This window comes from Lampetra planeri, unplaced genomic scaffold, assembly GCF_965212315.1.
Source record: "Lampetra planeri unplaced genomic scaffold, kcLamPlan1.2.h2 scaffold_298, whole genome shotgun sequence".
Classification (NCBI taxonomy): Eukaryota; Metazoa; Chordata; class Hyperoartia; order Petromyzontiformes; family Petromyzontidae; genus Lampetra; species Lampetra planeri.
This window is the reverse complement of record NW_027615123.1, coordinates 1-12,500: the sequence shown is the minus strand read 5'-3', so window position 1 is coordinate 12,500 and position 12,500 is coordinate 1. Positions and strand designations below refer to the sequence as shown.

The window sequence follows — 12,500 nt, the reverse complement described above, 5'->3', positions numbered from 1 at the left end:
GTGACCTCCTGCACACCAGGCGAGGTAGTCAACATCTCCTAGCCACCGTGATGATGATGATAGAGAGAGAGAGAGAGTCGTGACCTCCTGTAGACCAGGCGAGGTAGTCAACATCTTCTAGCCACCGTGATGGTGATGATGAGAGAGAGAGAGCCGTGACCTCCTGTAGACCAGGCGAGGTAGCCAACATCTCCAAGCCAGCGTGATGATGATGATGATGATGAGAGAGAGAGAGTCGTGACCTCCTGTAGACCAGGCGAGGTAGCCAACATCTCCTAGCCACCGTGATGATGATGATGAGAGAGAGAGTCGTGACCTCCTGTAGACCAGGCGAGGTAGCCAACATCTCCTAGCCACCGTGATGATGATGATGATGAGAGAGAGAGAGAGTCGTGACCTCCTGTACACCAGGCGAGGTAGTCAACATCTCCTAGCCACAGTGATGATGATGATGAGAGAGAGAGTCGTGACCTCCTGTACACCAGGCGAGGTAGTCGACATCTCCTGGCCACCGTGATGATGATGAGAGAGAGAGTCGTGACCTCCTGCGCACCAGGCGAGGTAGCCGACATCTCCTAGCCACCGTGATGATGATGATGAGAGAGAGAGTCGTGACCTCCTGTACACCAGGCGAGGTAGTCGACATCTCCTGGCCACCATGATGATGATGATGAGAGAGAGAGTCGTGACCTCCTGTACACCAGGCGAGGTAGTCAACATCTCCTGGCCACCGTGATGATGATGATGAGAGAGAGAGAGTCGTGACCTCCAGCACACCAGGCGAGGTAGTCAACATCTCCTAGCCACCGTGATGATGATGATGATGATGAGAGAGAGAGAGTCGTGACCTCCTGCACACCAGGCGAGGTAGCCGACATCTCCTAGCCACCGTGATGATGATGATGAGAGAGAGAGAGTCGTGACCTCCTGCGCACCAGGCGAGGTAGTCAACATCTCCTAGCCAGCGTGATGATGATGATGATGAGAGAGAGAGAGAGTCGTGACCTCCTGTGCACCAGGCGAGGTAGCCAACATCTCCTAGCCACCGTGATGATGATGATGAGAGAGAGAGAGTCGTGACCTCCTGTGCACCAGGCGAGGTAGCCAACATCTCCTGGCCAGCGTGATGATGATGATGATGAGAGAGAGAGAGTCGTGACCTCCTGCACACCAGGCGAGGTAGCCAACATCTCCTAGCCACCGTGATGATGATGATGAGAGAGAGAGAGAGAGAGTCGTGACCTCCTGTGCACCAGGCGAGGTAGCCAACATCTCCTGGCCACCGTGATGATGAGAGAGAGAGAGAGTCGTGACCTCCTGCACACCAGGCGAGGTAGCCAACATCTCCTAGCCACCGTGATGATGATGATGAGAGAGAGAGTCGTGACCTCCTGCACACCAGGCGAGGTAGCCAACATCTCCTAGCCACCGTGATGATGATGATGAGAGAGAGAGTCGTGACCTCCTGTAGACCAGGCGAGGTAGCCGACATCTCCTGGCCACCGTGGGCGCCCCTTGAGTGACCGGCGTGCGACTCACTGGGCGGGTGGTGCGACACCTGCTCGGCAACGAACGTCACGCTGCCCGTGGTCGCCCACGGGACCGGCCCGTCCGTCGCCAGCTCCTGCTGGAGGGAGGGGACATCACGCGGTGAGGACGGTGAGTGTGGCGGTGGGGGGAGGTAGTGGTGGGGTGAAGGTAGTGGTGGAAGGAGTAGTGGTGGTGGGGGGGGGAGTGTTGGTGGGGGGGGAGTGGTGGGGGGGGGGGGGGAGTAGTAGTGGTGGAGGAGTGGTGGGGGGGGGAGTGGTGGCGGGTGTGGTGGGGGCACTGACGCTGGTCTCTTCCGCTGGGGCTGCCGGCACGGCCGCCACGACCTCGTGCTGCTGGTGCTGCTGCTGCTGCTGCTGGTGCTGGTGCTGCTGCTGCTGGTGGTGGTGGTGGTCGGACACGGTCCAGTGACAGTGAAACGTCTCGCCCAGGATGGGGTTGTACGGCTTCTTGGCGACGGACCCCTTGCGACCGGCGTGGAACGAGGAGAGGTACCAGCGCACGACGCCCACCATGCGCTCGCGCGCGTCCACGCCGCCCGCCACGCTGGGAGACGCGGGGGGGGGGGGGGGGGGACACACGTGTAGGGTGACATTAGGGGACGTGGGGAGACGCAGGGCGAGTGTGGTGGTGGGTGTGCTGGTGAGTGTGGTGGTGAGCGTGGTGGTGAGCGTGGTGGTGAGCGTGGCGGTGAGTGTGGTGGTGAGTGTGGTGGTGAGTGTGGTGGTGAGTGTGGCGGTGAGTGTGGTGGTGAGTGTGGTGGTGAGTGTGGAGGTGAGTGTGGTGGTGGGTGTGGTGGTGAGTGTGGTGGTGAGTGTGGTGAGTGTGGTGAGTGTGGTGAGTGTGGCGGTGAGTGTGGTGGTCGTGAGTGTGGTGGTAAGTGTGGTGGTGAGTGTGGCGGCGAGCGTGGCGGCGAGTGTGGCGGCGAGTGTGGAGGTGAGTGTGGAGGTGAGTGTGGAGGTGAGTGTGGAGGTGAGTGTGGCGGTGAGTGTGGAGGTGAGTGTGGTGAGTGTGGTAAGTGTGGTGGTGAGTGTGGCGGCGAGCGTGGCGGTGAGTGTGGAGGTGAGTGTGGTGAGTGTGGCGGTGAGTGTGGCGGTGAGTGTGGCGGTGAGTGTGGTGGTGAGTGTGGTGGTGAGCGTGGTGGTGAGTGTGGAGGTGAGTGTGGTGAGTGTAGTGGTGAGTGTGGAGGTGAGTGTGGTGAGTGTGGTGAGTGTGGTGGTGAGTGTGGTGGTGAGTGTGGTGGTGAGCGTGGTGGTGAGCGTGGTGGTGAGCGTGGCGGTGAGTGTGGCGGTGAGTGTGGTGGTGAGCGTGGTGGTGAGCGTGGCGGTGAGTGTGGCGGTGAGTGTGGCGGTGAGTGTGGCGGTGAGTGTGGCGGTGAGTGTGGCGGTGAGTGTGGCGGTGAGTGTGGCGGTGAGTGTGGCGGTGAGTGTGGCGGTGAGTGTGGCGGTGAGTGTGGAGGTGAGTGTGGAGGTGAGTGTGGTGGTGAGTGTTGCGGTGAGTGTGGCGGCGAGCGTGGCGGTGAGTGTGGAGGTGAGTGTGGTGAGTGTGGCGGTGAGTGTGGCGGTGAGTGTGGCGGTGAGTGTGGTGGTGAGTGTGGTGGTGAGCGTGGTGGTGAGTGTGGAGGTGAGTGTGGTGAGTGTAGTGGTGAGTGTGGAGGTGAGTGTGGTGAGTGTGGTGAGTGTGGTGGTGAGTGTGGTGGTGAGTGTGGTGGTGAGCGTGGTGGTGAGCGTGGTGGTGAGCGTGGCGGTGAGTGTGGCGGTGAGTGTGGTGGTGAGCGTGGTGGTGAGCGTGGCGGTGAGTGTGGCGGTGAGTGTGGCGGTGAGTGTGGCGGTGAGTGTGGCGGTGAGTGTGGCGGTGAGTGTGGCGGTGAGTGTGGCGGTGAGTGTGGCGGTGAGTGTGGCGGTGAGTGTGGCGGTGAGTGTGGAGGTGAGTGTGGAGGTGAGTGTGGTGGTGAGTGTTGCGGTGAGTGTGGCGGTGAGTGTGGCGGTGAGTGTGGAGGTGAGTGTGGCGGTGAGTGTGGCGGTGAGTGTGGTGGTGAGTGTGGTGGTGAGTGTGGAGGTGAGTGTGGCGGTGAGTGTGGAGGTGAGTGTGGCGGTGAGTGTGGTGGTGAGTGTGGCGGCGAGTGTGGTGGTGAGTGTGGTGGTGAGTGTGGAGGTGAGTGTGGTGGTAAGTGTGGCGGTGAGTGTGGTGGTGAGTGTGGTGGTAAGTGTGGCGGTGAGTGTGGAGGTGAGTGTGGTGGCGAGTGTGGAGGTGAGTGTGGCAGCGAGTGTGGTGGTGAGTGTGGAGGTGAGTGTGGAGGTGAGTGTGGCGGCGAGTGTGGAGGTGAGTGTGGAGGTGAGTGTGGCGGTGAGTGTGGCGGCGAGTGTGGTGGTGAGTGTGGTGGTGAGTGTGGTGGTGAGTGTGGCGGCGAGTGTGGTGGTGAGTGTGGTGGTGAGTGTGGCGGCGAGTGTGGTGGTGAGTGTGGCGGTGAGTGTGGCGGTGAGTGTGGAGGTGAGTGTGATGGTGAGTGTGGCGGTGAGTGTGGCGGCGAGTGTGGTGGTGAGTGTGGAGGCGAGTGTGGCGGCGAGTGTGGAGGTGAGTGTGGAGGTGAGTGTGGCGGTGAGTGTGGCGGCGAGTGTGGTGGTGAGTGTGGCGGTGAGTGTGGTGGTGAGTGTGGCGGCGAGTGTGGTGGTGAGTGTGGTGGTGAGTGTGGCGGCGAGTGTGGTGGTGAGTGTGGCGGTGAGTGTGGAGGTGAGTGTGGTGGTGAGTGTGGCGGTGAGTGTGGCGGCGAGTGTGGTGGTGAGTGTGGAGGTGAGTGTGGCGGTGAGTGTGGAGGTGAGTGTGGCGGTGAGTGTGGCGGCGAGTGTGGCGGCGAGTGTGGTGGTGAGTGTGGAGGTGAGTGTGGTGAGTGTGGTGAGTGTGGCGAGTGTGGCGGCGAGTGTGGCGGCGAGTGTGGTGGCGAGTGTGGAGGTGAGTGTGGCGGTGAGTGTGGCGGTGAGTGTGGCGGCGAGTGTGGAGGTGAGCGTGGCGGTGAGCGTGGCGGTGAGCGTGGCGGTGAGTGTGGTGGTGAGTGTGGTGGTGAGTGTGGTGGTGAGTGTGGAGGTGAGTGTCGTGGTGAGTGTGGCGGTGAGTGTGGAGGTGAGTGTGGAGGTGAGTGTGGTGGTGAGTGTGGTGGTGAGTGTGGTGGTGAGCGTGGTGGTGAGCGTGGTGGTGAGTGTGGCGGTGAGTGTGGTGGTGAGTGTGGTGGTGAGTGTGGTGGCGAGTGTGGGTGGCGAGTGTGGCGGTGAGTGTGGCGGTGAGTGTGGCGGTGAGTGTGGTGGTGAGTGTGGTGGTGAGTGTGGTGGTGAGTGTGGCGGTGAGTGTGGCGGTGAGTGTGGAGGTGAGTGTGGAGGTGAGTGTGGAGGTGAGTGTGGTGGTGAGTGTCGTGGTGAGTGTGGTGGTGAGTGTGGCGGTGAGTGTGGCGGTGAGTGTGGTGGTGAGTGTGGTGGTGAGGTGGAGGTGAGTGTGGTGGTGAGCGTGGAGGTGAGTGTGGCGGTGAGTGTGGTGGTGAGTGTGGTGGTGAGTGTGGCGGTGAGTGTGGTGGTGAGTGTGGCGGTGAGTGTGGCGGTGAGTGTGGCGGTGAGTGTGGCGGTGAGTGTGGCGGTGAGTGTGGTGGTGAGTGTGGTGGTGAGTGTGGTGGTGAGTGTGGCGGCGAGCGTGGTGGTGAGTGTGGTGGTGAGTGTGGCGGTGAGGTGTGGCGGTGAGTGTGGTGGTGAGTGTGGCGGTGAGTGTGGTGGCGAGCGTGGTGGTGAGTGTGGTGGTGAGTGTGGCGGTGAGTGTGGCGGTGAGTGTGGTGGTGAGTGTGGCGGTGAGTGTGGTGGTGAGTGTGGTGGTGAGTGTGGCGGTGAGCGTGGGAGCTGCTCACCTGACGAAGAGGTCGGGGTGAGCGAAGAAGTCGGCGTACATCTCCAGCAGCGAGCGCCGCTCCAGGATGAAGGTAGGCAGCACCACCTGCTCGCAGGACGGGCCTCTCTGAGTCTCTGTGAGTCTCTGTGAGTCTCAACGAGTCTCTGTGAGTCTCTGTGAGTCTCTGTGAGTCTCTCTGAGCCTCTGTGAGTCTCAACGAGTCTCTGTGAGTCTCTGTGAGTCTCAACGAGTCTCTGTGAGTCTCTGTGTAACTCTGTGTATCTCTACAGGCCTCTGTGAGTCTCTGTGAGTCTCAACGAGTCTCTGTGAGTCTCTGTGAGTCTCTGTGAGTCTCTGTGAGTCTCTGTGAGTCTCTCTGAGCCTCTGTGAGTCTCAACGAGTCTCTGTGAGTCTCTGTGAGTCTCAACGAGTCTCTGTGAGTCTCTGTGTAACTCTGTGTATCTCTACAGGGCTCTGTGAGTCTCTGTGCAACTCCACAGGGCTCCATGAGTCTTTCTGAGTCTCTGTGTAACTCCATAGGGCTATCTGAGTCTCTATGAGTCTCTGTGAGTCTCTGTGTAACTCTGTGTATCTCTACAGGGCTCTGTGAGCCTCTGTGAGTCTCTATGAGTCTCTATGAGTCTCTGTGTATCTCTACAGGGCTCTGTGAGTCTCTTCTTTGGTGGAAATACGAGTCCCCTCTGGAGGGAGGGAGAGGGTGGGAGGGAAGGGGCAGAGGGAGTGGAGGGGGGGAGCGGGGGGGGGAGGCTGGGGGGCGAGGGGGAAGGGAGGGCAGGGAGCGGTGGGGGTGGTAGGGGTGGTGGGGGCGGTGGGAGCGGTGGGGGCGGTGGGGGTGGTGGGGGTGGTGGGGGTGGTGGGAGCGGTGGGGGCAGTGGGGGTGGTGGGGGTGGTGGGAGCGGTGGGGGTGGTGGGGGTGGTGGTGGTGGGGGTGGTGGGGGTGGTGATGGGGGTGGTGGTGGGAGCGGTGGGAGCGGTGGGGGCGGTGGGAGCGGTGGGGGTGCTGGGGGTGGTGGGAGTGGTTGGGGCGGTGGGGGGTGGTGATGGGGGTGGTGGGGGTGGTGGGAGCAGTGGGGGTGGTGGTGGTGGGGGTGGTGGTGATGGGGCGGTGGTGGTGGGGGTTGTGGTGGTGGGGGCGGTGGTGGTGGTGGTGGGGTCCTCACCTTGGTGAGGTCCATGCCCAGCTTGACCTGGGACAGCAGGTGCATGATGACGCTCTTGTGGTCCTCCACCGACTCCCCCTCCTCAGAGTCGTTCTCGTCCTGCGCGTCGTAGCGCTCTGCCCCACGCACGACACGCACGTCACGCACGTGTACACGCGTGTGTACGTACACACGTGCACGTCGCATGTACACTCGTCGCCACGTCGCACGTACACGCGTCGCACGTACACTCGTCGCCACGTCGCGTGTACACGTGTCGCCACGTACACACGTCGCCACGTCGCGTGTACACGTGTCGCCACGTACACACGAGTCGTCACGTCGCACGTACACACGTCACCACATACACGCGTGTACGTACACACTTACACGCGACGCACGTGTACACGAGTCGTCACGTCGCGTGTACACGCGTCGCCACGTCGCGTGTACACGCGTCGCCACGTACGCGCGTTGCCACGCGCGCCGCGTGACTGATCATCGCCGCGCGACCGACCGCGGTACCATCGTGTCTCGTTGACAACCCTTTGGTCGCTCCACTGTCGGACGACGGGCGTCCGTGCCAGGAGGCCGGGGGGACGCAGGAGCGTCTGGCAATGCTGCAGAAGTTACCGCACCCACGCCGAGCCAGGCCGGAACACATCCGTTCCACTCCTGACGAAAGCGACGACCAGGATGCGCCGCCGTGGATTTATCGAACGGCCAACGATCGACCGCCAAAGATTCCCGCGTCAAACGAGAATTCGTTTCGAGCGCAGGCAGGTAGATGGCAACGGAGGTGAGGAGGAAGCGGAGTCCGACAGGGGACAGAACTGCATTGTGGTACAACCCATTCTCACCGCCCGCTGAGTCCAAGCCCCGGCACCCCCCACCCCCCCCCGTCGTTGGTAGAGCCCGACGCGATGGAGACCAGCGGAGTCCGACAGGGGACAGAACGGCATTGTGGTACGACCCATTCTCACCGCCCGCTGAGTCCAAGCCCCGGCACCCCCCACCCCCCTACAGTACACACCGTCGTTGGTAGAGCACGAGGCGATGGAGACCAGCGGAGTCCGACAGGGGACAGAACGGCATTGTGGTACGACCCATTCTCACCGCCCGCTGAGTCCAAGCCCCGGCACCCCCCACCCCCCCTGTCGTTGGTAGAGCCCGACGCGATGGAGACCAGCGGAGTCCGACAGGGGACAGAACGGCATTGTGGTACGACCCATTCTCACCGCCCGCTGAGTCCAAGCCCCGGCACCCCCCACCCCCCCCGTCGTTGGTAGAGCCCGACGCGATGGAGACCAGCGGAGTCCGACAGGGGACAGAACGGCATTGTGGTACGACTCATTCTCACCGCCCGCTGAGTCCAAGCCCCGGCACCCCCCCCCCACCCCCCCGCCCGGTACACACCGTCGTTGGTGCAGCCCGAGGCGATGGAGACCAGCGACTCGGTGGTGGCGGGGTGCTTGAGGCCCGAGGCTCCCAATGACCTGAGTTCCACACCGGGGACCGGAGAGCAGCAGCAGCAGTGGAGGAGACGTCATCGTCATCATCGTCGTCGTCGTCGTCATTATCCGTGAGCGAGCGTATCAGCGTGAGTGAGCGAGCGAGTGAGCGAGCGTGTCTGCATGAGTGACAGAGCGAGCGAGTGAGCGAGCGTATCAGCGTGAGTGAGCGGGCGAGCGAGTGAGCGAGCGTGTCTGCATGAGTGACAGAGCGAGCGAGTGAGCGAGCGTATCAGCGTGAGTGAGCGGGCGAGCGAGTGAGCGAGCGTGTCTGCATGAGTGACAGAGCGAGCGAGTGAGCGAGCGTATCAGCGTGAGTGAGCGAGCGAGTGAGCGAGCGTGTCTGCATGAGTGACAGAGCGAGCGAGTGAGCGAGCGTATCAGCGTGAGTGAGCGGGCGAGCGAGTGAGCGAGCGTGTCTGCATGAGTGACAGAGCGAGCGAGTGAGCGAGCGTATCAGCGTGAGTGAGCGGGCGAGCGAGTGAGCGAGCGTGTCTGCATGAGTGACAGAGCGAGTGAGTGAGTGAGCGAACGACTGAGTGAGCGAGTGAGTGAGCGAGCGTATCAGCGTGAGTGAGCGAGCGAGCGAGTGAGCGAGCGTATCAGCGTGAGTGACAGAGCGAGTGAGTGAGTGAGCGAACGACTGAGTGAGCGAGTGAGTGAGCGAGCGTATCAGCGTGAGTGACAGAGCGAGTGAGTGAGTGAGCGAACGACTGAGTGAGCGAGTGAGCGAGCGTATCAGCGTGAGTGACAGAGCGAGTGAGTGAGTGAGCGAACGACTGAGCGAGCGAGTGAGCGAGCGTATCAGCGTGAGTGACAGAGCGAGTGAGTGAGTGAGCGAACGACTGAGCGAGCGAGTGAGCGAGCGTATCAGCGTGAGTGACAGAGCGAGTGAGTGAGTGAGCGAACGACTGAGTGAGCGAGTGAGCGAGCGTATCAGCGTGAGTGACAGAGCGAGTGAGTGAGTGAGCGAACGACTGAGCGAGCGAGTGAGCGAGCGTATCAGCGTGAGTGACAGAGCGAGTGAGTGAGTGAGCGAACGACTGAGCGAGCGAGTGAGCGAGCAAATGCAACAGAGTGAGTGAGTGAGTGAGCGAGCGAGTAAGCGAGTTAGCGACTGATTGATTCGAGTGAGCGAGCGAGCGAGTGAGTTAGCGAGCGAGCGAGCGACTGATTGATCGAGTGAGCGAGCGAGTGAGTTAGCGAGGCGAGCGACTGATTGATCGAGTGATCGAGCGAGCGAGCGAGTGAATGAGTGAGCGAGTGAACAAACGTAACACAGCAAGTGAGTGAGCGAGTGAGTGAGTTAGCGAGCGAGTGAGTTAGCGAGCGAGCGAATGACTGAGCAAGTGAGCGAGCGAATGACTGAACGAGTGAGCGAGTGAGTGAGCGAGGTGAGCGAGCGACTGAGCGAGCGAGAGGGCGACTCACGTGCGCGGGGGCTTGGGCGACGTGCTGTCGTTGGCGTCGCTGTCGTTGGCGTCGTAAAACTCGTCCTCGCTGCTCGAGTAGGAGATGTGTGGGACTCCGGCGACGTCACGTGGCGACGTCAACACGATTGCCGCCTCCTCCTCGAAGTCGTCGTCGTCGTCGTCACCGCCGCCGCCGCTGCTGCCTGCCATGGGGAGACGACGGTGACTCGGTAATGACTCGGTAAACCGTGGTGAGGTGGTGGTGAGGACGTGGTGAGGACGTGGTGAGGTGGTGGTGAGGTGGTGGTGAGGTGGTGGTGAGGACGTGGTGAGGACGTGGTGAGGTGGTGGTGAGGTGGTGGTGAGGTGGTGGTGAGGATGTGGTGAGGACGTGGTGAGGTGGTGGTGAGGTGGTGGTGAGGTGGTGGTGAGGACGTGGTGAGGACGTGGTGAGGTGGTGGTGAGGTGGTGGTGAGGTGGTGGTGAGGACGTGGTGAGGACGTGGTGAGGTGGTGGTGAGGTGGTGGTGAGGTGGTGGTGAGGACGTGGTGAGGACGTGGTGAGGTGGTGGTGAGGTGGTGGTGAGGTGGTGGTGAGGATGTGGTGAGGACGTGGTGAGGTGGTGGTGAGGTGGTGGTGAGGTGGTGGTGAGGTGGTGGTGAGGACGTGGTGAGGACGTGGTGAGGTGGTGGTGAGGTGGTGGTGAGGTGGTGGTGAGGACGTGGTGAGGACGTGGTGAGGTGGTGGTGAGGACGTGGTGAGCTGGTAGTGAGGTGGTGGTGAGGTGGTGGTGAGGTGGTGGTGAGGTGGTGGTGAGGTGGTGGTGAGGTGGTGGTGAGGACGTGGTGAGGACGTGGTGAGGTGGTGGTGAGGACGTGGTGAGGACGTGGTGAGGTGGTGGTGAGGACGTGGTGAGCTGGTAGTGAGGTGGTGGTGAGGTGGTGGTGAGGACGTGGTGAGGACGTGGTGAGGTCGTGGTGAGGTGGTGGTGAGGACGTGGTGAGGTGGTGGTGAGGTGGTGGTGAGGTGGTGGTGAGGACGTGGTGAGCTGGTAGTGAGGTGGTGGTGAGCTGGTAGTGAGGTGGTGGTGAGGTGGTGGTGAGGACGTGGTGAGGTCGTGGTGAGGTGGTGGTGAGGTGGTGGTGAGGACGTGGTGAGGACGTGGTGAGGTCGTGGTGAGGTGGTGGTGAGGACGTGGTGAGGACGTGGTGAGGACGTGGTGAGGTGGTGGTGAGGACGTGGTGAGCTGGTAGTGAGGTGGTGGTGAGGTGGTGGTGAGGTGGTGGTGAGGATGTGGTGAGGACGTGGTGAGGACGTGGTGAGGACGTGGTGAGGTGGTGGTGAGGACGTGGTGAGGTGGTGGTGAGGTGGTGGTGAGGTGGTGGTGAGGTGGTGGTGAGGACGTGGTGAGCTGGTAGTGAGGTGGTGGTGAGGTGGTGGTGAGGTGGTGGTGAGGACATGGTGAGGACGTGGTGAGGTCGTGGTGAGGTGGTGGTGAGGTGGTGGTGAGGACGTGGTGAGCTGGTAGTGAGGTGGTGGTGAGGTGGTGGTGAGGTGGTGGTGAGGTGGTGGTGAGGACGTGGTGAGGACGTGGTGAGGTGGTGGTGAGGACGTGGTGAGGACGTGGTGAGGTGGTGGTGAGGACGTGGTGAGCTGGTAGTGAGGTGGTGGTGAGGTGGTGGTGAGGACGTGGTGAGGACGTGGTGAGACGTGGTGAGGACGTGGTGAGGGGGTGGTGGTGAGGACGTGGTGAGCTGGTAGTGAGGTGGTGGTGAGGTGGTGGTGAGGTGGTGGTGAGGACGTGGTGAGGACGTGGTGAGGTCGTGGTGAGGTGGTGGTGAGGACGTGGTGAGGTCGTGGTGAGGTCGTGGTGAGGTCGTGGTGAGGTCGTGGTGAGGTGGTGGTGAGGACGTGGTGAGGTTGTGGTGAGGTCGTGGTGAGGTGGTGGTGAGGTGGTGGTGAGGTGGTGGTGAGGTCGCGGTGAGGACCTGGTGAGGTGGTGGTGAGGACCTAGTGAGGACGTGGTGAGGTCGTGGCGAGGAGGTGGTGAGGTGGTGGTGAGGTCGCGGTGAGGACCTGGTGAGGTGGTGGTGAGGACCTGGTGAGGACGTGGTGAGGTGGTAGTGAGGAGGTGGTGAGGTGGTGGTGAGGACGTGGTGAGCGCTTGAAAGGAGGCAATCAAACTCGAGTAGCCGGGGGCTGGGAGCACTGCAGAGTAGCGCTAACCACTGCACCACCGCTCCGCACAGCACAAAACGACAAAGATCCCCCGTGTAGCCTCTAACAGACTGTTGGGGCAAGTGCTGTTAGCGAGCACCTATGAAAGTCGGCGCTGTGGCATACGAGGGGGTGGTTGGGCCAGCACCACGCCCGGCCGCCTTTGTCTCCCCAGTGGCGATGTTCACCACGCACCGCACCAGCTAGTCATTTGAGGCCGAGTCCACCTAGAGGGGAGGAGGAGGCCCAGGACCGGTTCGGGAATAATCGCCACCGGCGTTGGCCGACGAGCGGGAGTCGAACTCGCAGCGCTAACCGCTGCACCGCCGCTCCCCGCCGTGGCCGTACCGGAGCCGTCCTCCCCGTTGCCGGAGCCGCCGGCGTGCGGCGGCGGCGGCGCCGGCGGCGACTTGGCGATGCCGAGCGACGGTGCCGCGGGGGAGGACACGTCGAGGGTGGTGGGGCGCGACTCCGCCGACGCCGTCCCTCCGCCCGCCTGCCGCTCGCCGGCGGTGCCGTGGGAACCTGCGGCACACGGCGGTGGGGGGCGGTGGGGGGCGGTGGGGGGCGGTGGGGGGCGGTGGGGGGCGGTGGGGCGGTGGGGGCGGTGGGGGGGGCGGGGGGGCGGTGGGGGGCGGTGGGGGGCGGTGGGGGGCGGTGGGGGGGGCGGTGGGGGGCGGTGGGGGGGCGGTGGGGGGGGCGGTGTGGGGGGCGGTGGGGGGCGGTGGGGGGCGGTGGGGGGGCGGTGGGGGGCGGTGGGGGGCGGTGGGGGGGCGGTGGGGGGCGGT

At 63.0% G+C, this 12,500-nt stretch overlaps 1 protein-coding gene across 1 annotated transcript in view; it reads right to left on the bottom strand.

Moving 5' to 3' along the window:
• The window catches only part of OSBPL9 (oxysterol binding protein like 9), a gene marked incomplete at its 5' end in the record, with an annotated part of 25,592 nt that extends 13,355 nt beyond the window's left edge, over positions 1-12,237 (bottom strand). Inside the window, 7 exons of the mRNA XM_078623524.1 lie at positions 1,540-1,627; positions 1,833-2,094; positions 5,432-5,517; positions 6,594-6,709; positions 7,989-8,068; positions 9,515-9,698; positions 12,061-12,237. Coding sequence (XP_078479650.1) covers positions 1,540-1,627; positions 1,833-2,094; positions 5,432-5,517; positions 6,594-6,709; positions 7,989-8,068; positions 9,515-9,698; positions 12,061-12,237 — 993 coding nt within the window. The remainder of the gene's footprint in view (positions 1-1,539; positions 1,628-1,832; positions 2,095-5,431; positions 5,518-6,593; positions 6,710-7,988; positions 8,069-9,514; positions 9,699-12,060) is intronic.
• Between the last annotated feature and the right edge of the window lie 263 nt (positions 12,238-12,500).